Here is a 22,279-nt window from a genome sequence, read left to right as displayed (position 1 = left end):
ACCAACCAACCATACCACCAGACTTGTCCACTCTCCTCCTAGCTTCCATACCCTATCCAACACATAGGCTGCTACTACTCCTCCTCACTCTCTCTGAGATAGAGCAGGTAACTGTGGGACAGTGGTGTGGGGTAGTCAGGGGCAGAGGCGGGTGGGACTGACATCACTGCAGAGATATGGCCCATGGTGCATCTTTATGACTCATCATCATGGCTCTTTGAGGGGGCAGCCAGAGATGACTCACCAAGCCAGGGATGGGTTTTAAACAGCCAGACAAGAGTGGCTATTGTGGAATACACAGGGCCTGGTGAAGAGTGGCAGCTCAGCTTGTGCCAAGTGTGTTGACTGGCAGGATGTGAAAATCCTGCCGTGATGACTCAAACAATAACACTTCAACAGCATGGGGTCTGGGAAAACAAATGAAGTACAGGAGAAAATGGCTGGAACACATAGAGGAAGTGTGAATTCACAGTACCATTTTGCCATGAGAAGTGACAGAACATTATATATCATGTTTTTCTATGGTGATTAAAGTGGGCATGTTTGTATTGTGTTAAAAGAATGTGACGGAATGAGCCAAATACCAGGGGCACCAAGTTGGGAGAAAATCTATGTCGCTCCTTTATTTAAAAAAACAAACACACAATCAAAAATATTGTGTAGAAAAAAAAGTCACGTTTATTATTACACCTAGAATGTCATCATTGCTGGATTCAGAAACTACCAATCTGCTGCTTAAAGGCAAGTCCATTTACCATCTATTATATTAAGAGAACATGTTCACAAATTATTGAGTAGGGATTTATCCATTGGCCCAAGTGATGTCTTTTCAAACTATACCCACACAGTTTGATTGATTTTGCAGTCCCATCTCTTTCCCTAGTGTGGCAACATGACTAACAGTAGCGTGGCCCATCAGATGACACCTAAGGGGTATTTCAGAGACCCTAAACCAGAGTGTAGTAGGGGAATCATGGGGTAGTGGAGCCGGGTGGATCCTGGGGGCATGGGGAGCAGAGGAGGGCTGAGTCCTGGAAAACTTAGCGTATGACACACACAGAGCACCTTATGTTAGGAAGTGGAAGGAGAGAAGAGAACCTGGCTGTCTGTAGCCTTGGTTTCTGTTTCTTAGGCAACGTTGCCAAGTGGCTCAGCTGTGTCGGACCCTCCAACCTTTGACCAAGCAAACACAACCCTCTGGTTCAAGAATGCTCACAACAAAACAACCTATCACAAAACAGCCCAGAACAGGTGGATTTGTATGCAAATGTGTTGAATATTATTGGCACAATTTATCTGCGCTTTGTACACACAAATAAAAAGTCCTTCGTTGTTTAGAACGGCATGAAGCGAAATTTGTCCTTTGCTCTTTGTGGCTTGTCTGGTCATCCAATATTGTGATTAAGAGTAAAATCAGAGGGCAGTCAGCCCAACAGAAGCAATCTCAAATTCAGCTGCCACATACAATAGATACATGTGCAAACATTTCACCATCATTAATATTAGCTAAGGAATAATTGCAAAGTGTATAATACAGTGAAAAAATATAAATATTTCTGTAGTAAAAAAAATGTCCTTTTCAGTATGAGGTGGAAGTGAGTGGTGGCTATGGGCGAGCCTCTCCCCAAAGTACCATGATGCACTTTGGTTTGTGTTTGAACCAATGACTGGTTTGAACATGCTGGGTTGAAGCACAGTGCCCTGGAAGTTATAAATGAATGTGTGCATTTGATTTAGATCAATGAAAGTATGTTCCGACCAACAGAAATAGAACTCAATGGTAGACCCTTATACAATCGCTTTGCATTTCTCCTTTCCAATTACCCACACTAGCTACCACACTAGACATCACTCAACCATAACAACCACACGCTACAGGAAGAGGATACGGCAAAGCCTCTATTAACCTATTGTATGTGCAAATATACAAACTCTACAGAATTGATAAGGATTACGGGGAATATAGCATTGAAAACATTCAGTGGCCCAGGAGTTAACTAAGGAGGTACGTCTGCCTCTGATTCAATGGCGGAAAATTGTACTGTAGGCATGCAGCATTTTATTAGTAGACATAATTAATGATGAAAGAAGTCACCACCTCAACTAATTAGAATCAATAAGTTCCCACGCAAAGATAAAGTCTGAGAACTAAAACCCACAGACACAGCAGTCCTCTAAGACCTAGCCTGGATGCCTAAAAATAGATGAATTAATGCGGTGAATGAGCACACCAGAGTTGACCTCCCAAAGTGAAGGATGGGGGTTGGGGAGGATGAAGCATAGTGGGAGGGTTAGCGTCAATCAGACAACCCAACACTGAGAGGGGGTCATGTGGAAGAGGGTCATTTAGGGAGAGATGTACTGTACTGTTCAGACAGAACACAAACAGAGATAAGTAAAGGGAGCATCAGTCTGTCTGTCATCCAGATGTAGAGGACAACAGAGCTTAGTCTCCTTGAGCTATAACATATGAGCACCAGTTTTTGGCATCTCTTGAACCTTTGTTGTTATACGATCAGGAAGATCGGAGGTGAGAAGGAGGGTAAGAGAAAGATGGGGGAGGAAAAGTGAGGATGAGAAGGAGAAGAGTTATGAGTGGATAGAAGAGGAGGAGTAAGAGGAGTCTTTAAGGCCCAGGAGAGCAGTAAATAAGGCGGAGGTGAGTGAGTTGACTTGTGGGTCCATATTGATGAGTAGCTTTGAAGACCAGGGAGGGAGATTCCTTGGCAAGATAAGGAGCACCACTGCCAGTAGAGTCGTAAACAGTCTCGTACACAAAGCAAAATGATACAAAAATCAATTAAAAAATTAAAGCAAAATCCCTGAAGTATTAATTTAGTCAATTGTACAGTCTCACGCCTGGTGGGTAAGGTAGATAGGTGGTTGATAGGGGTTAGAAGGCCCAGTTTAAGGTGGTTTGAGGGGGCTGTGTGTGTCAGTGTTTCCAGCCCATAAGGTGGCTGACCCGGGCCTTTTCGGTCATGCGCCGTACCCGTCCTGAGCGGGACATGCCTAGGTTGAGTGGGTCCTCTGTGGTTCCTGACTCGTCGTCTGACTCGTCGTTGTACAACACTGTCCTGCGGCCCTGGTTCCGAGTGTTCACCTGACCAGACTTACTGCGGCTGCTGCTTTTCTGACCGCCCTCTGCCCCACCCTCACCCTGCTCTGAGTCCTCCTCCTCTTCTGATTCCTCCTTTTCCTCAGGCTCCTCTTCATCCTCAGGCTCCTCCTCTTCGTCCTCAGGCTCCCCCCCTTCCTCTTGCTGCGGCGGCTGTGGCTGCTCCCCCTCCCCCTCTTCCTCGTCTTCACCTTGTTCGTCTTCATCCTCCTCTTCCTGCTCCTCTGCCTGGACACGTGCTCTCTTGGCTCTTTCTGGAGCCTCCTCTTCTTCCAGCATCCTCTTCCCAGAGACGGCCATCTTGCCCTTGACTTTGTGGCCCGTTTTTAAGCGGGGAGCTTTGCTGTAGTCGTGATCTCCCCCGTCCACAAACTTTCCAACCTCCGACTCACTGTCCGACTCACTGTCTGATGAGGAGGAGGAGGAGGAGGATGATGAGGAAGACGAGGAAGACGATGACGAAGATGAGCTATTGGATCCTCCAGATCCCTCATCCTCCTGCAGCACTCGTCTCCTGTGGCTCTGTCTGGTGCCGTTAGTGAGAGGTCTGTTACCGTCTGGGGGGAGAGAGAGAGAGGCACACAATGCCTCCCTGTTAAACATAGCACAGCAACACCTACTAAAGTAGCCTCCAGTACCTGCTGGAGTAATGATGTCATTAACTGCTGCGATTTAACCAGGCTGACTCCAAACTTTCAAGCAGTTGGCAAAATCATACATTTGTCGAGATAGCTTGGTGAAACAGCTCTATGAAGGACTATTTATCCACTGCCTGCTGGTGTTGGTTACCCTGTGTAGTAATACCTGAGTTCTTGACAGGAGTGGTTTGGCTGCGGGTGACACGGTCAGCCCCTGGACCCCCACTGTGGCTTCCTGTCCCTGAGTTAGACGATGACGAGGGTTGGCTGTCCTCATCCACTATCACGCTGCTCGTCTCTGACGCTGCAACAACAGCAGCACGTCATGTAACCACCCAACCCACATTTCACACTTCTCTAAAACACATACCGCCACACAGCGACACAAACATACACTCACGACAAGAGTGTTACCTTGAGATGGCCTGCGAGACCGCTTCTTGGATGAGGTCTGTAATTCTTTTGGTGTAGGTTTCTTCCTTGACTTGTGCTTCCCTTTAGGACTAGAGTTAAAGAGACACCAAGACAGAGTGTTTTAGGTGGAATCTGAATAGATCCTACAAGGAGTGGTACATAATAGTTGGGGTTATTACAGTGGATTTAAGAGTTGTAGAGAGGGGTTCCAGCCAGGCCAGTACCTGGAGGGTCGGCTGGTGGGAGGGGAGCTGCCTCCACTGTGCAGTCTCTTCCTGTAACTGACACTCTGGCGACTCTTCCTCCGCTGGTTCTGGACTGCAGACTTGTAATCCGAGATGATGGAGATGATTTGTCTTTCAAAGAAGGCTGATAGGCTCAGGGTCATGGTGTAGATCTGGAGATGAAACAATAAAGATCAAAAACACCATTCTCTCACAGAACACATTGTGCCTTCAGAAAGTATGAATTATTCCACATGTTGTTGTTACAGCCTGAATTCAAAATGCTACACACAATACCCCATAATGACAAAGTGAAAACATATTGAGAAATGTTTGCAAATGTATTGAAAATGAAATACAGGAATGTAATTTACAGAAGTATTCACACCCCTGAGTCAATACATGTCAGAATCACCTTTCTGGGTAAGTACAGTTGAAGTCGGAAGTTTACATAAACAAGTTTTAATGACTCCAACCTAAGTGTATCAACCACTCCACAAATGTCTTGTTAACAAACTATAGTTTTGGCAAGTCGGTTAGGACATCTACTTTGTGCATGACACAATTGTTTACAGACACTATTTCACTAATATCACAATTCCAGTGGGTCAGAAGTTTACATACACTAAGTTGACTGTGCCTTTAAACAGCTTGTAAAATTCCAGAAAATTATGTCATGGCTTTAGAAGCTTCTGATAGGCTAATTGACATCATTTGAGTCAATTGGAGGTGTACCTGTGGATGGATTTCGCACCAAAGTACGTTCATCTCTAGGAGACAGAACGTGGTGTTTATACTTGCGTACTATTGTTTGTACAGATTAACGTGGTACCTTCAGGCATTTGGAAATTGCTCCCAAGGATGAACCAGAATTGTGGAGGTCTACAATTTTTTTTCTCAGGTCTTGTCTGATTTCTTTTGATTTTCCTATGATGTCAAGCAAAGAGGCACGGAGTTTGAAAGTAGGCCTTGAAATACATCCACAGGTACACCTCCAATTGACTCAAATTATGTCAATTAGCCTATGAAAAGCCATGACATCATTTTCTGGAATTTTCCAAGCTGTTTAAAGGCACAGTCAACTTAGTGTATGTAAACTTCTGACCCACTGGAATTGTCATACAGTGAATTATAAGTGAAATAATCGGTCTGCAAACAATTGTTGGAAAAATGACTTGTGTCATGCACAAAGTAGATGTCCAAACCGACTTGCCAAAACTATAGTTTGTTAACAAGAAATCTGTGGAGTGGTTGAAAAATGAGTTTTAATGACTCCAACCTAAGTGTATGTAAACTTCCGACTTCAACTGTATTTGAGGTGATTGGGTGTATTGATACACCATCCAAAGTGTAATAACTTCACCATGCTCAAACGGAAATTCAATGTCTGCTTTTAAAAAAATGTTTACCCATCTACCAATAGGTGCCATTTTTTGCGAGCCATTGGAAAACCTCCCTGATCTTTGTGGATGAATCAGTGTTTGAAATTCACTGCTCAACTAAGGGACCTTACAGATAATTGTATGTGTGGGGTACAGAGATGAGGTAGTCATTCTAAAATCATGTTAAACATTATTATTGCACACAAATAAGTCCATGCAACTTATTAAGCACATTTGTACTCCTGAACTTATTTAGGCTTGCCATAACAAAAGGGGTTGAACACCTTTTTTAAAAAGAAAGAAAAAAAGCTTTTATTTATTTTGCTATTTAATAATTTTGTTAGATTTTATTAAAAAATTACCCCCTTTTTCTCCCCAATTCCGTGGCATCCAATTCATAGTTACAGTCTTGTCTCATCGCTGAAACTCCCGTACGGACTCGGGAGAGGCGAAGGTCGAGAGCCGTGCGTCCTCCGAAACACAAGCCAACCAAGTCACACTGCTTCTTGACACAATGCCTACTTAACACGGAAGCCAGCCAAACCAATGTGTCGGAGAAAACACATTGCACCATGTCAGCGTGCACTGCGCCCAGGCCCGCCACCGGAGTCGCAGTGCGCGACGGGACAAGGACATCCCTGCTGGCCAAACCCTCCCCTAACCCGGAAGACGCTGGGCCAATTGTTTGCCGTCCCATGGGTCTCCCGGTCGCGGCCGACTGCGACAGAGCCTGGACTCGAACCCAGAATCTCTAGTGGCACAGCTGGCACTGCGATGCAAAGGTGTTGAATACTTATTGATTCAAGACATTTCAGCTTTTCATTTTTAATTAATTTGTAAAAATGTATAAAAACCTGATTCTACTTTGACATTATGGGGTATTGTGTGTAGGCCAGTGACATTTCAATTGTATCAATTTTAAATTCAGGCTGTAACAAGAAAATGTGGAAAAAGTTAAGGGGTGTGAATACTTTCTGAAGGCACTGTATAAGGGTCAGGGTTATAAATTGTTGAGATACAGTTGACCCACCGCATTTCTTTCCCCCCTTGAATCTTGGAAAGAACTCAAGGGCACTCAACCAATCAATGTTAGTTGAGGTGCAACCCAAAAAATGTATCCTCATTGAAAATCTTATCAGAATCAGCACACTAACCTGTGACTTCTTGTTGGGCGTGTAGGCCTTGGAGTTGCTGAAAATTAGGCGGACATCTTTGGCAAACTCCATGGGGTTCTCGTAGTTCCCGATGATCAGAGTCTCTGTTACAGTCCCCAAGTCCATGGGAGTGTCTATGATGTCTCGATAGTCCTGGGAGAGGGAGAGAGTGTGCAGTGTTTAGGACATCTGAAACCACAAAGTAACTGCCCAGTGTTTCCAGATTTCTATGAAATATGACCTATAATCAAAGTTCCCTCAAGTTCTTTTTTTCCAGCTAGCTGTTCTATCATTCGGCCTATAGTAGCAGCCAATGTCTGATGTTCAGTGTAGGCCTACATTCCATGAGATTTTAGGAAAAAGAATATGCAGGGCTTGACATTAACCTGTTTATCCACTTGTCCTTCAGACAAGGTGACTGAAAACGGTGTGTTGTTTGATGTAAGAAGCCACTTTACAAAATAAAATGCATTACTATTCCCATACCATTATTACAGAGAATAAGACAAATTATGTTAGCCTCTGCCTATTGGCTTCCAGTCTCAAAATACAACACTGACCCCTTAAGACAAGAAAAAGCTCTTTACCTGACTCGCTTTTCAAAGGTCTAGAAAGGTACCCATTTTGTGCCCCCCATTGCTGACTACAAATTATATAGAACTGGGCTAATAACTCACTAACTAGCAAAGGATATGAACAAATGTGCACAATGTGGCTACATGCAGCCCTCACTTTGATCTCAAAACAAGCGCATCTACTCAAGACCGGTCATGCTGTAAACACAGTCCAGTTCAAGGTCATTGGCACAGATCTATATATGGCAATGGTATATTTGCATATAGCTAGAGGAGTCCTGATATCTCCAGGAGTGATAAGTATAATTGTTCTCCTAGGCAATCAGCAATTAGTACAGGGAGGTGCTCTCCCCACCTCTGCTAGGCAATTAGCAATTAGTGTTAGTTCTTCAGTCTCCTCTGGTTTCTCAGTGGCAGCTGTGTAAGTGGCGGTTTTGTTGCAAAACTAGGACCGTCGCTGAAACAAAGGTGCTGTAGAGTTGTTCTGCTGAGTTATTTGAGGAAGGAAAGAGAGGAAGGCTCCACACCACCCTCTTACTTGAGTATCTGAACTAGTTATTTACAGATTCTCATTTTGCTCTTTTGTAGCTTGTCAAGTTTGTGTGTGTTTTCTGTACCTGTTTTGAACCTCTCCCTGTAGGCTTTACAGACGCTCATCACCCCTTGGCTGCAACCCTTCTAATTTAATGTACCCTGCGCGCACAACCCATGTGGAATTCTGGGTCTCTGGCAGTGTTTGGAACTGCGGTCAAGAACACAGAGTTCATCTCAGCCTACGCTGCCCTTCAGTCCCTTTACTTTTCAGCCCTGACGGACACATGGACCACCCCAGAGAACACTGCTACTCCAGCTGCTCTTTCTTCATCTGACTGTTTTCTCTCATAGTCCAAGAGCATCTGGTCGTCGCGGTGGTGGCACAGGTCTACTCATTTCTCCTAAGTGGAGATTTTCTCTTTTACCTGTCCAGCTCCTCATTTGAATTCCATGCGGTCACTGGATGAGGGCTCACCGCTCTTTGTACTTGGTAACTTCAACCTCCTGACGTTTGCCTTTAATTTCTTTCCAACTCTCATTCACCTCCTTGCCTCTTGACCTCACCCTTTCCCAATCAACTCCAACTCACAAGGCAGGTAATACGCTCGACCTCACCTTTACTAGTCGTTGTTTGCCTACTAATCTCACTGCAACCCCCCCCATGTCTCTGATCACTACCGTTTCCTTTTTCTGTCTCCCTCTCCTCCAACCCTACCCACGTAGCCCCTACCCAGAGGGTCATGCGCCGTCTCCATCTCAATCAATCTTCGTCTCTCTCTCTCTCTCCCATCATCTCTCCCTTCTGATTCTGCCTCTTCGACCCTACTCTCCTCCCTTTCCGCATCCTATGACTCGCACTGTCCCCTTTCCTCCAAGACAGCTCAGCTCTCCCCGCCTGCTCTGTGGATGAGTGACTCATTGCGAGCTTACAGAACAGAGCTACGGGCAGCTGAGCAAAAATGATCATCCTTTCACTCCCTCCTCTCTACCTTCTCTTCCTCTGTATCTGCTGCTAAAGTCACTTTCTACCACAAAATTTCAAGCTTCTGACTAACCCTAGGAAACTCTTTTCCACCTTCTCCTCCCTCTCTTCGTACAACTTTGTCAACCACTAAGTGGTGACGACATCCGCTACTCATTCACTCAGCCTATTGAGTCCACTGGTCTCACTCACACAAAACTACGCCTTGACCTCTTCTCCCCGCTCTCTCCAGATGACATCCTGCGACATCTCTGGAGAACTTCACTTCCCTCATCAACTCATCCCTGACAACTGGGTGCATCCCCTCTGACTTTAAATTGTCCAGAGTTGCTCCCCTCAAGAAACCAACACTCGACTCATCTGACGTGAAAAACTATAGACCTGTATCCCTTCTTTCCAAAACAATTGAGCGTGCTGTCTCTGATGAACTTTTTCATTATCTCACACAGAACGATCTCCTTGACCCTAACCAGTCAGGTTTCACGACGGGTCACTAAACCGAGACTGCTCTTCTGTGTCATGGAGGCTCTTTGCACTGCCAAAGCTGACTCTCTCTCCTCTGTTCTCATACTCCTAGATGCCTTCGACACTGAACCATCAGATCCTCCTCTCCACCCTCTCAGGGCTCAGCATCTCAGGCTCTGCACACTCTTGGATTGCATCCTACGTGGCAGGCCGCTCCAACCAGGTGACGTGAAGAGGATCGGTCAGCACTGGTGTAGCACCACGTACTCCCCTGACATTGCTATGCGGATGACACTCATTTACCCCCCTCGACACCCAGGTGGCAACACGCATCTCTGTGTGCTTGGCAGATATCTCAACTTAGATGTCGGCCCACCACCTCAAGCTCAACAAGATAGAACTGCTCTTGCTCCTCGGGAAGTCCTGCCTGCTCAAAGACCTCTCCATCAAGGTTGACAACTCCTGTGTTGCCCTGACCCTGTAAACATCAAAGCAGTCAGGCACTCCTGCTCTACAACATCCATAGATTACAACCCCACCTCACACAGGAAGCAGCGCAGGTCTTAATCCAGGCACTTGTCCTCTCCCGTCTGGACGACTGCAACTCACTGTTGGCTCGACTCCCCGCTTGTGCCATCAAAGCCCTAAAACTTATCCAGAATGCTGCAGCCCGCCTGGTTGTCACCCCACTCCTCCGCACACTCCACTGGCTTCCAGTCGAAGCTCGCATCCGCTACAAGAACATGGTGCTTACCTACGGAACAGCAAGAGGATTTGCCCCTCCCTACCTTCAGGCTATGCTCAAACCCTACACCCCAACTCGAGCCCTCTGTTCTGCCACCTCAGGTCTCTTGGCTCTCCCACCCCTATGGGAGGGCAGCTCCTGCTCAGCCCAGTCCAATCTCTTCTCTGTTCTGGCACCCCAAATGTGGAACCAGCTTCCCCCTAAAGCTAGGTCAGCAGAGTCACTGCCAATCTTCCGAAAACATCTGAAACCCTAGCTTTTCAAACAGTATCTTCAATAATCCTCCCCGACCATACACTTCCCCCCCCAAAAAAAAAATTTGGCGCTTGCACAGCTCTGACTCTACTAATAACTACATTGAGGAAAAATGTACTTTCTATGCCTGTGATAGGTGGGACGACCACATATCTTAAGATGAATGCACTAAATATCTCTGGATAAGAGTGTGCTAAAATGTAAAAATAGGCCTACTTGAACTCTGAGTGGTTATGGTGCACTGGTCTGTGTAGAGTACGGGCTGAGTCATGAGTGTCAATGCGTTCTGCCTACAACAAAATATCTTACATAGTTCATATTAAGTCATGCATAATTTGTTTCGGTATGTTGCATTGATTCGATCACAATTCCTACAGTAAAGGGAAACATTGATAGGGGAAAAGACTACAAAGTTGAGTGAAGTTTCATTCTCGTGCTTCTCTGCGGGGGCTGATATTTGCCTAGAATTAATTACAATAAGTGTAAACGTTTTCCTTCCAAAAATGGTGATTAAGGATGTTAATTAAATACGATTGTCTGTGTTGGAATGATGTGGGCACAGTCCAACAACAATGGTGTGGGCATCAACTGGTCATTAAAAATATTCATGTGAGTAGACCACTGATTGGCCAGTTCAGCCAACATGACATGTTCTATGAGGAAACGGCAAGCATTTTTAAACTGTCTGTTTGAGAGACAAGTTGTTGTAGGTGGGGTTTGGCCACAAATACGAGTCAACAGGATATTAACTTTTAAAAGTGACATTTTCACTGGACAGTTACTCAGAATTGAGGACAGGTAGTTTGTAATACTTCTGAACCACTACAGTCAGACTGAGACCCTCAGTTCCTCTGATGGAAATTAAACATAGTGGGCTGGTTTCCCAGACACACATTGAGCCTAATCCTGGAGTAAAAAGTATCTTCAGAGGAGAAGCACCATTGCTTTTTAGTTCAGGTGCAGGTTTTATTTTGCTCGGAGAAAACAGGCCTTAAAGGGAAAACTCCACCCAAAAACTATTTTGGTATTAGTTTCATTAGTCTATTGTTGATATAGTCCCAAAATGTTATGCATGTCACCAATCAAGTTTTCAAAATACAGAAATACAGCCGGTATGATGCATTTAGCGTCATACGATGCTGCATCATATTACGCAAAATGCATCATACCGGCTGTGTGTGTGTGTGTGTGTATATATATATATATATATATATGTATGTGTGTATATATATATATATATATATATATATATATATATATATATATATATATATATATATATATGTATGTATGTGTGTGTGTATATATATATATATATATATATATATATATATATATATATATATATATGTGTGTATATATATATATATATATATATATATATATATATACACACATATATATATATATATGTGTGTATATATATATATATATATATATATATATATATATATATATATATATACACACGTGATCGCTGACATGCAAAACATTTTGGGACTATCAATGAAGGACTATATCAAAAGATAGTTTTTGGGTGGAATTTTCCTTTAATGTTAGAATCCGCATTAGAAGAAACAGTGCCACTGCTCGCCCCCGGCACCTTGCAAAAAATTGTAATACGTACTCTATCGTGCGTGCAATGATTTCCAAGGGGAAAAAAAACATTGTTTGTTTAACCTGTTGGGGCTAGGGGGCAGTATTTGCACGGCTGGATAAAAAAATGTACCCGATTTAATCTGGTTACTAATCCTACCCAGTAACTAGAATATGCATATAATTATTATATATGGATAGAAAACACCCTAAAGTTTCTAAAACTGTTTGAATGGTGTCTGTGTATAACAGAACTCATTTGGCAGGCAAAACCCTGAGACATTTTCTGACAGGAAGTGGATACCTGATGTGTTGTATTACCTTTAAACCTATGCCATTGAAAAACACAGGGGCTGAGGAATATTTTGGCACTTCCTATTGCTTCCACTAGATGTCACCAGCCTTTACAAAGTGTTTTGAGTCTTCTGGAGGGAGATCTGACCGAACAAGAGCCATGGAACGATGATGGCCCATTAGACACCTGGCGCGCGAGTTCATGTTGGGTACCCTCGTTCCAAAACGTTATAAAAGAGAATGCATTCGTCCACCTTGAATATTATTCATGTTCTGGTTAAAAAAGGCCCTAATGATTTATGCTATACAACGTTTGACATGTTTGAACGAACGTAAATATATTTTTCCCCCTCGTTCATGAAGTGAAGTCCGGCGGGCTTAGATCATGTGCTAACAAGACGGAGCATTTTGGACATAGATGATGAGCTTTTTTTTAACAAAACTACATTCGTTATGGACCTGTGATACCTGGAAGTGACATCTGATGAAGAGAATCAAAGGTAATGGATTATTTACATAGTATTTTCGATTTTAGATCTCCCCAACATGACAGCTGGTCTGTATCGCAACGCGTATTTTTCTGGGCGCAGTGCTCAGATTATTGCAAAGTGTGATTTCCCAGTAAGGTTATTTTTAAATCTGGCAAGTTGATTGCGTTCAAGAGATGTAAATGTATAATTCTTTAAATGACAATATAATATTTTACCAATGTTTTCTAATTTTAATTATTTAATTTGTGGTGGTGACTTGACTGCCGGTTATTGGAGGGAAACGATTTCCTCAACATCAATGCATTAGTAAAACGCCGTTTTTGGATATAAATATGAACTTGATAGAACTAAAAATGCATGCATTGTCTAACATAATGTCCTAGGAGTGTCATCTGATGGAGATTGTAAAAGGTTAGTGCATCATTTTAGCTGGTTTTATGGTTTTGGTGACCCTGTCTTTGAATTGACAAAACATTACACACAACTCTTGTAAATGTACTGTCCTAACATACTCTAAATTTATGCTTTCGCCGTAAAACCTTTTTGAAATTGTAAAACGTGGTTAGATTAAGGAGATGTTTATCTTTCAAAGGGTGTAAAATAGTTGTATGTTTGAAAAATTTGAATTTTGACATTTATTTGGATTCAAATTTGCCGCTCTTGAAATGCACCTGCTGTTGATGGAGTGCACCACGGGTGGGACGCCTAGCCCATAGAGGTTAAAGTAATATCTTTGTTGTTGTAATATGACAAACGTGTCAGTTACACCATTACTGACTCCAGCTTTAACATGTCACTGTGGGGGAACATGTCAGATTGTTAAACACTCAGATCCTAAGGCACTAATCCTGCAGCAGGCTGTTATCCTTTCTGTGTGTGAGGGGTTATATAATTGGTAGGGATTATGATAACGAGAGGAGGAGAGACTTACTTGGTAGGTGAAGAGGTCCACAGGCTGTCTGAAGGGCTCAGAGTCAGGGCCGTCCATCATACGCCGCAGCAGTTCCCGACACTGGCCCCGCCAAGCACGCACATCTAACACCACCCCACGCTTCTTAGGACTGGGATTGGCCCGCTGATAGTGGGAGAGCGTGAAGGTGTCCAGTTAGGTTGATACAGAAAAACATTGGAAAAGTGAGATAATGGGGAACAGGAATCCCAGTCCTTGCAACAGCAATGGATATTCCATGTTTGAGATGAATCCTTCCCTTACCTGTTGTCCTGTGGAGGTCCCTGGAGTGTCAGAGTCCATGTCCACCTCAGCAGTCTGCACACCAACACATGTACTCTTAGTACTGCGTAATACACAACCAAGACAATTCAAATATCACTATGAACTCATGTGTACACACACATCTTTATGTTTCACCTCATCCTCTCCACTGCTCAGCTCCGTCTTCACCTTGTGGTACAGATCTAAGATGTCTGTGCAGCTCTGGTCCCTGACAAAAACACACAACAAAACAGCTGGTCTTATTTACAGTCAAAACTAGGTTCTTAATGAGTCACCATTTCACAAAGGGGAAATCTACACCATTCATACCCAATGTAGCGGAGGAGCACGTCAGTCACCACCTTGGCTGCTGCCACGATGGGGCTCTGGGGCTCGTTGAAAGTGCGGGCGTTGTGCTCGATGTAGCGCACCTCCCACATCAGAGCCGAGATCCTCCTAGGAGAAATGAACATCCCGAGGGGATAAGCTGAGTGAGAGTCACTGATCTCCTCAAACTGGAACATACCCAAGTCCAAATTACAGCTGAGATACAATGGGGCTGACTGGAGGATTAGCAACAACTACAATAGGCTTGAAGGATTATTCCAGTGTGAGTGGTAGGTCTGAGTGGGTGCTGAAGCACTGCAGTGTGTCAGGGTGCAGGCTGAGAGGCCAGTGCTGACCTGTAGAAGCGGTTCTCCAGCCGTCTGCGGATGGTGCTGAGGTCAGTGGGGTAGGCCACCACAGTGCAGTAGAGAGGGTAGTCCCGCAGGTCCACTGGTGACGCAAACGCCTTGGCCAAGTCTACCCAAACACAACACGTCACATGCATGAATCAATACCACGCCATATCATATTATAGCCAGCACTGCTGGCTTGCTTCTGAAGCTAAGCAGGGTTGGTCCTGGTCAGTCCCTGGATGGGAGACCAGATGCTGCTGGAAGTGGTGTTGGAGGGCCAGTAGGAGGCACTCTTTCCTCTGGTCTAAAAAATATCCCAATGCCCCAGGGCTGTGATTGGGGACACTGCCCTGTGTAGGGTGCCGTCTTTCGGATGGGACATTAAACGGGTGTCCTGACTCTCTGAGGTCATTAAAGATCCCATTGCACTTATCGTAAGAGTAGGGGTGTTAACCCCGGTGTCCTGGCTAAATTCCCAATCTGGCCCTCATACCATCACGGCAACCTAATCAACCCCAGCTTACAATTGGCTCATTCATCCCCCTCCTCTCCCCTGAAACTATTCCCCAGGTCGTTGCTGTATATGAGAATGTGTTCTCAGTCAACTTAACTGGTAAAATAACGGTAAAAAATTAATAAATAAATACACACACACACACATATATATATATATATATATATATATATATATCCATCCATCCATCCAAGACCACTTCCGACTACAATCGACTTAGACTTAAAATCACAGTCATCCATGGCTCAATTCATCCAATATGACAAACAGGACTTCCTTTGTGGTACTGGTGACATACCCAGTGTGAGCAGCTCGTCGATGCCAAAGATGACCCTCTGGCAGTCCTCGTCCCGTGTGTGAGCCCCCCACTCCCCCTCCTGGGGGCTGTAGAGGCGAGCCTTCACCTCCTCCTCCGTCACCACCACCCCGTCACCAACATCCTCTGGCAACTCCGCTGGGGGAGGAACACAACATGCCAGTCAGAGAGACCATATTGCGTCATTGGCTGGCTGCTCAGTCTCACTATCAATAACCTGATCTTAAGTATCATACTAAATACAAAGACTGCATGTGTTACGTTAAGTGATTGAGTGTGCTAGCTAGAGGGATATTTGAATGTGTAAAATTCTGGCTGCAAACTCAAACTGCATTATTCCAGTAGATGATCTGAGACGGGTGAGGAGCCACTGATAGAAGCAGTGATACTAACCTTCATCAGGAATGGGCTCCATGTCCCAAGGGCTCATCTTCTCCCTCTCGCTATTATCCCACCTAGTCAAGAGAAATCGCAACTTAACATTCAGTATCATAAGACATTTATATTTTCCTCCTATTGGGTGTAAGCTACAGTATGAGCTATTGAGGCAAACACTGACGTACCCCTCCAGACTGTGTAAGCTGAGGTCTACAGTATCACCTCTATCTATTTAACCCAGTGAGATGCAGGGTACACATTGACTCACTTGACAGTGTAGCACTGGAACAGGCTGTCTGGGTACTCTGGCTGGAGTGGCTGTTGGTCCTCCACTGAGCCAAACCACCAGGCGTCATCGATGATGCTCCGGAAGCGCATACCTTGCAGGGACAAATCATGCTTGTTTCAGTACATGCTGGTCCGTGAATCACCACACGGATGTATGGGAGCATGAACTGAAAATATACATCCCACAGAACACAAACATGTGGAAGAGTGCACCACATTGCTCACATGGCACACAAACATAGAGGAGTGTAGGAGATAAACAGGTAGGGGAGTGAACTGGGCACATCCTCTAACAGGCTTGTGTACTGCATGCTGGAGAGAGGCTGGCAGAGGGAAGCAACACTAACCTGTCTGCCAGTTGTGCTCTTTAGCTTCGTCATAGAACTGCTGAAGCACCAGGAAATCGATGACATCCGGCATGTCATGGTACCTGAGAGAACAAGGACATGTCATTCATTGCCATATTCTTTTCACACAAGAGAATAAGATGGATGACTCACTTTAGGGAGAACGACTCATTGGTCATTTTGCCTGAGATGGGGTGCAGGAAGGCCAGTTTTAGGCAACAGAGGGTGGGGGGGCCCACTTCATACTTGATACCAACTACCTTCACAGACTCCTGGTCCTGAACGACGAGAAAACAGACAAAGAGAGAGGGGGTGATAAGAGGAAAAAAACACGAGGCCACATTAAAGATATGGAATCCATGATGGACATACAAAATACATATAGTAGACAAAGGAAGCAGTGTGAGTAAGTGTTGAGGGTTGGTCTTACCCTGAGGTTGAGCTTGTTCCAGGACTGTTTCTGAGGGTTGATGCTGTAGGCCTTGGCCCTGCGCACCGCCCTGACATAGGCCTGGTGGCCCTGCCTGAAGTACATCAGCTGGTGAGCAATAGGAAGATAAGGGTCATCATACAGGCTACAATGTCTATCAACTAGGACACAAACCTTGCACTATCGTATAAAATGCGGTAGAGATTAAGCGCAAATGTCAAAATGTGAAGATATTTTGTTGGGTACTCTGCTGAACCTCATATGGCCCATCAGGCAGTAGAGTTCCTCACCTCATCACCCATCTGTGGCACAAAAGGCGAGCGGCGGGGGATGGTCTCCATGATCCAGGAAGGGGGAAGCCATTCCTCCGCGTCACAGCCAGCCAGAGACAGAGACGAACTGGGTTTCTGAGCACAAAGAGACTGGGTTAAACAGTCCGCATTTTCACACATGCTAAGGTAATGAAACATTCCCTCTGTCATTAGGCCTCAGCACATAAACTAACTACAGGCACTATAGTCTGTATAGCCAGTAACTGAGATACACCATTTTCAAGCAGCCCGTTGGCTGCACCATTCCCTGCCCAGTGTCTCTACTTTACATTCTGTGAGCTCACCTTCTGTTTGGTCTGCTTGGGCTTCTTCTTCTCCTCTGCCTGCTTCCTCCTGGCCTTCTCTCCCTGGCCCTCCGCCTCCTCCGAGCTGCTGGAGCCACCGGGCGGCCGCACCTGCCTTCTGCTGGTACGCTTGGGGGGCTGGAGGTTGATCCCCGCATCAGCTGTCCAATCAGAGTAGTCACTGGAGGAGACACTGAGGGGGAGAAGAGGTGTATGGAAATGTCTATCTTGTAGTGCTGTCAAAATGATTTTTTTGTTGTTGGTTAAATCTCATGGTTCTGTAGTTAACTACGATTAATCTCAAATTTAGAAATTATTCAAATTTGACCCTAATTAAAGATGTTTCAATTTAAAACCCATTCCATTTGGTTGTAGGTATAACACATTTTGATTAGAGGGGAAGAAAACACAAAATAAACTGAGACAATAACATCTCAGTCAGGTCGGATATTAAAGTTCACGTAAAAAAGAATCTTACAGCTATCAGATCTAACCTACTTCTAATACATGTTCAACATGAACTAGTCACAAGCTGCTACTGTATTAGAATTGGGATCATTTGCTTTAATCTTTTGACCTGAGAACTACAACAAAAACAGTAGCTAATTGGAATGACTTAAAAAAATTGTGTTGAATCTAGAGTAGAGGCATTCAGCCATGGAATTCTACACATTCTCATTTGGTTAAATAGCTAGCTAACGTTAGCATAACTGGCTAGTATTTGCTGTTATCTAAAGAAACGCCTGGGAAAGTGTTTATGGTTGAACTTGAACTGTTTAGGAGATGGTAGACATTTACCTGGAACTGCTGTCACTCTGCCACTGTGCTTCCCCATCAGAGGAAGCATCACTGGCCTCTGCCTGCTCCTCTGCCTGTAGACACATGGAAACATGATCAGACCTCCTCTAACATGACAACACCAAGGCCTCTGCTACTTCCAAGAACAACAGACTACAACCCCCCCACCTCTCCATCGCTGTCGGAGTCCATCTGGCTGTCAGAGTTCCTCTCCCTATCCACAGGGCGGCGATCTCGTGCTGAGCGGGTCTGGTACGCTGGTGCAGGTCTGGTCTGCTTCTTCTTCTTCCTCTGGGTTCGCCGCAGGGAGCGCTTGCATGGAGCCTGCTCCTCAGTCTACAGGGTGGGAAGGGGTGAGAAGTCGTTAAATGATAGAAAATAAAGTAACGCTATTGGTATAAACCAGTGGTTGACAATCTTTTTATAGTCCCTGTACCCCTTCAAACATTCAACCACCAGCTGCGTACCCCCTCTAGCACCAGGGTCAGCACACTTTCAAATGTTGTTTTTTGCCATCATTGTAAGCCTGCCACACACACACACACACACACACACACACACACACACACACACACACACACACACACACACACACTATACGATACATTTACTAAACATGAGTGAGTTTTTGTCACAACCTGGCTCGTGGGAAGTGACAAAGAGCTCTTATAGGACCAGGATGGCTCTTTATTTAGCCATCTTGCATATAAAACTTTGTTCATTGAAAATTGTGAATAACTCACCACAGTTTAATGAAAAGGGTGTGCTTGAAAGGATGCACATAACTCTGCAATGTTGGGTTGTATTGGAGAGTCTCAGTCTTAAATCATTTTCCACACACAGTCTGTGCCTGTATTTAGTTTTCATGCTAGTGAGGGCCGAGAATCCACTCTCACATAGGTACATGGTTGCAAAGGGTTGCAAACAGCGCGATTTGCCAAGGCAGGATACTCTGAGCGCAGCCCAATCCAGAAATCCGGCACTGGCTTGATAAAATTTTCACAGAACCGCTTGTTGCAATTTCGGCTCTCTTGTTCAGATATCGGTAAGTGGACTGGAGGCAGGGCATGAAAGGGATAACTTATCCAGTTGTTTGTGTCATCCATTTCAGGAAAGTAAAACTGTTGTTTGATGAAGGAATTGTCTGTATAGTCTTTTTGGCCTTTTCCCCAAGAAAAGGCAGCAGGAAGAATTAAGTCCAATAGTATGGGGCTTGCCTGTCCTAGCTACTTGGTAGCTCATCATATAAGACGCTTCTAGCCCCTTCTTATTAATGGTATCTGTTGCTTTTATACATGAATTACTACTCGAAAGTCATCTTAATTCTCGCTCAAAAACTTCCGTGGCTTATTTTTCAAATTGGAATGTTTAGTTTCTAAATGTCTGCGCAAGAGTGACGGTTTCATCGAGTTGTGAGATAGTACTTTTTCCACATATAACACACTGTGGCTGAGGAAAGGCACTACTCCCAATATAAGTGAACCCCAAATGAATGTAGTTTTCATCATATTTGCACCTCTTCGATGGTCCAACGTCCCCGTCTGTTGTTCGGTGCTTTCCCGGGTAAGGGGGCAGAAGCTCTTCGGCTGCATCAGATTCACAACTGTCAGTGTCCTTGCTAGCTGGGCTAACAACAAATGTGGAATTACTGATGCTAGCATTGGATGTGCTTGTGGCAGCAGAACAACTTGTGTCGTCAACATGTGCAGGTGTAGTACTGCGGAATGAGCAGCAGCTACGTTTGGCTCCATATGGACCGTTAGTGGAATTCCCAAGAGAGAGTAACGGTTAATGTGATTGGATGTTAATTATTTGACTAGGCTACCTCTATTTGACATTGTGTTGTTATTTCGCTGAACACTAGATGGTTTAATTTTATTTTATTTTTGGCATTGAAACAAGGCTACTCAGGCGAGATCAAAACTCACCTAAATGTATAGCCCCATTGGAAAATATAAATGCTGATTGAAAATGTGAATATATTTATTTATTTAAAAAAGGAATATTAGTATTATTATTTAAAAATAATAATAATGTGAATCACATTTTTATTTGGCGTACTGACGGCATTGCGCGTACCCCAGTTTGGGAATACCTGGTATAAATCAACAAAGGGAAGGGGGACATTTGTTCTGAAAGAGATAGAGAGCTGTGGGACAGTAGTGTAGAGACTCACCTTAGGAGCACTGAGTACAGGTTTCTTCCTCCTCTCTGTGTTGTAGAGGGAACATTCCACCTCACCTTTGGCCCGCCTGGTCTCCTCCATCACCCTACACAACACAAACACACAGCTTCAGTCATCCACTGGGGGATATCTACCTAGGCAATCTTACAAACAGTCCTAGGCACAAATTTAAGAGGATGGACAGGAATGGTTAGAACAGAAGGTTCAAGGCCATCTCAGGTAGGCTCTCTGGTTAGTTAGCCAGTCAGTCAGTCTCACCGGAGGACCCCTTGCTGGACTTCGTTGACAACCACCCTCCTGCTCCAGGCCAGCAGGTCCCTCTCCGTGGCCATCTGACTGCGAGGGGCGTTGTGGTGCATTTGACGCACCCCCTCCACCTGACCACTCCTCCTCAGGCCCACGTTAGGGGGCGATCCCACTACCTCTGCTCCCTCAACAGCTGCAAATGAGGGAAAACATTCAACTTTAATTCATGACTACAACATCTGAAATCCAATATGCAGATTCAATCCAATAAGAAGATTCAAGGGGCATCCCCCGTATGTACACTGAAAAAAAATAAATGAAATGCAACAATTTCAAAGATTTTACTTCATATAAGGAAATAAATCAATTGACTATCCTGCAGGTAAAGAAGCCGGATGTGGAGGTCCTGGCTTGGCGTGGTTACACGTGGTCTGCATTTGTGAGGCCAGTTGGACATACTGCCAAATTCTCTAAAACAACGTTGAAGGCGGCTTGTGGTAGCCCAATGAACATTCAATTCTCTGGCAACAGCAATCCTGGAAACAGCAGTCCTGCAGTCAGCATGCCAATTGCACGCTCCCTCAAAACTTGAGACATCTGTGGCATTGTGTTGTGTGACAAAACACGCACATTTTGGAGTGGTGTTTTATTGTCCCCAGCACGAACAAGGAGGTAAACATATTTGCGCCCAAAATTTGAGAGAAATAAGCTTTTTGTCCGTATGGACAATTTCTGTGATATTTTATTTCAGCTCATGAAACATGGGACCAACACTTTACATGTTGCGTTTATATTTTTGTTCAGTATAAATATGGTTACATGAGACTGACACGTACCACCCTCTCCTTCAGGCACTCCATCTTGGTCCCGCCTCTCATCCGGTTGGTTCTGCAAATGTCTGATCAGGACATCCAAAGGGCTTTCTCCGTGACCCTCCTCCGCCGTTTGCTGGCCGATCACCTGCTCCACCACCTCACCATCACCTAAGCAACAGAGAAGAATGTTAGAAATCCCAACGTTACTCACATTTTGATTTCAGAGCCTGGTAAATAATTATTGTTGAAACCACTAAGAAGCATTGGTAAGGAGGTTTACCATTCGCCATGTAGCCAAGCTGAGGCACCAGATGCTCATCCTTGCAGCTCTCCCTGCCGGGCACCAGGCGCTGGTAGTGGGTGGGGTGGGGGTTACCGTCCACATCCACAAGGAAGGGAGGGGGCATAAGGTGGGGCGCCTGCTGGGTCTGCTCGTCCAGGACAAAGTTATTGGCGTCTCGGATTAGCGGCCTGAAGTCAGTGTGGAAGAACATTTGGTCAGGAATCTAGAGGAAGGATATGGAGGAAGAGGAGATTTGTTATTCTGTGTAACATTTTCTCTTTACAAGCGATACGATAACATGTA

At 44.6% G+C, this 22,279-nt stretch overlaps 1 protein-coding gene across 2 annotated transcripts in view; it reads right to left on the bottom strand.

Annotated features, from left to right (window-relative positions):
* Positions 1-597: 597 nt before the first annotated feature.
* The window catches only part of LOC106603328 (bromodomain and WD repeat-containing protein 3), a 32,954-nt gene continuing 11,272 nt past the window's right edge, over positions 598-22,279 (bottom strand). Inside the window, exons 17-40 of one of the 2 annotated variants that reach the window (XM_014196868.2) lie at positions 21,974-22,199; positions 21,715-21,861; positions 20,891-21,071; positions 20,624-20,717; positions 18,616-18,783; positions 18,448-18,521; positions 17,650-17,842; positions 17,324-17,440; positions 17,034-17,141; positions 16,757-16,881; positions 16,604-16,686; positions 16,237-16,348; positions 15,984-16,045; positions 15,573-15,728; positions 14,764-14,884; positions 14,411-14,536; positions 14,222-14,309; positions 14,081-14,134; positions 13,799-13,942; positions 6,931-7,083; positions 4,395-4,567; positions 4,171-4,259; positions 3,923-4,060; positions 598-3,675 (exon numbers count right to left, since the gene is read on the bottom strand). In XM_014196868.2, the coding sequence (XP_014052343.2) occupies positions 2,936-3,675; positions 3,923-4,060; positions 4,171-4,259; positions 4,395-4,567; positions 6,931-7,083; positions 13,799-13,942; positions 14,081-14,134; positions 14,222-14,309; positions 14,411-14,536; positions 14,764-14,884; positions 15,573-15,728; positions 15,984-16,045; positions 16,237-16,348; positions 16,604-16,686; positions 16,757-16,881; positions 17,034-17,141; positions 17,324-17,440; positions 17,650-17,842; positions 18,448-18,521; positions 18,616-18,783; positions 20,624-20,717; positions 20,891-21,071; positions 21,715-21,861; positions 21,974-22,199 (3,672 nt within the window). In that variant the 3' untranslated portion in view covers positions 598-2,935. The remainder of the gene's footprint in view (positions 3,676-3,922; positions 4,061-4,170; positions 4,260-4,394; positions 4,568-6,930; positions 7,084-13,798; positions 13,943-14,080; positions 14,135-14,221; positions 14,310-14,410; positions 14,537-14,763; positions 14,885-15,572; positions 15,729-15,983; positions 16,046-16,236; positions 16,349-16,603; positions 16,687-16,756; positions 16,882-17,033; positions 17,142-17,323; positions 17,441-17,649; positions 17,843-18,447; positions 18,522-18,615; positions 18,784-20,623; positions 20,718-20,890; positions 21,072-21,714; positions 21,862-21,973; positions 22,200-22,279) is intronic. The other variant, XM_014196869.2, reaches the window with a different exon arrangement.

This window comes from Salmo salar, chromosome ssa04 (assembly GCF_905237065.1).
Source record: "Salmo salar chromosome ssa04, Ssal_v3.1, whole genome shotgun sequence".
NCBI lineage: Eukaryota > Metazoa > Chordata > Actinopteri > Salmoniformes > Salmonidae > Salmo > Salmo salar.
This window is presented reverse-complemented; position numbering and strand designations above follow the sequence as displayed.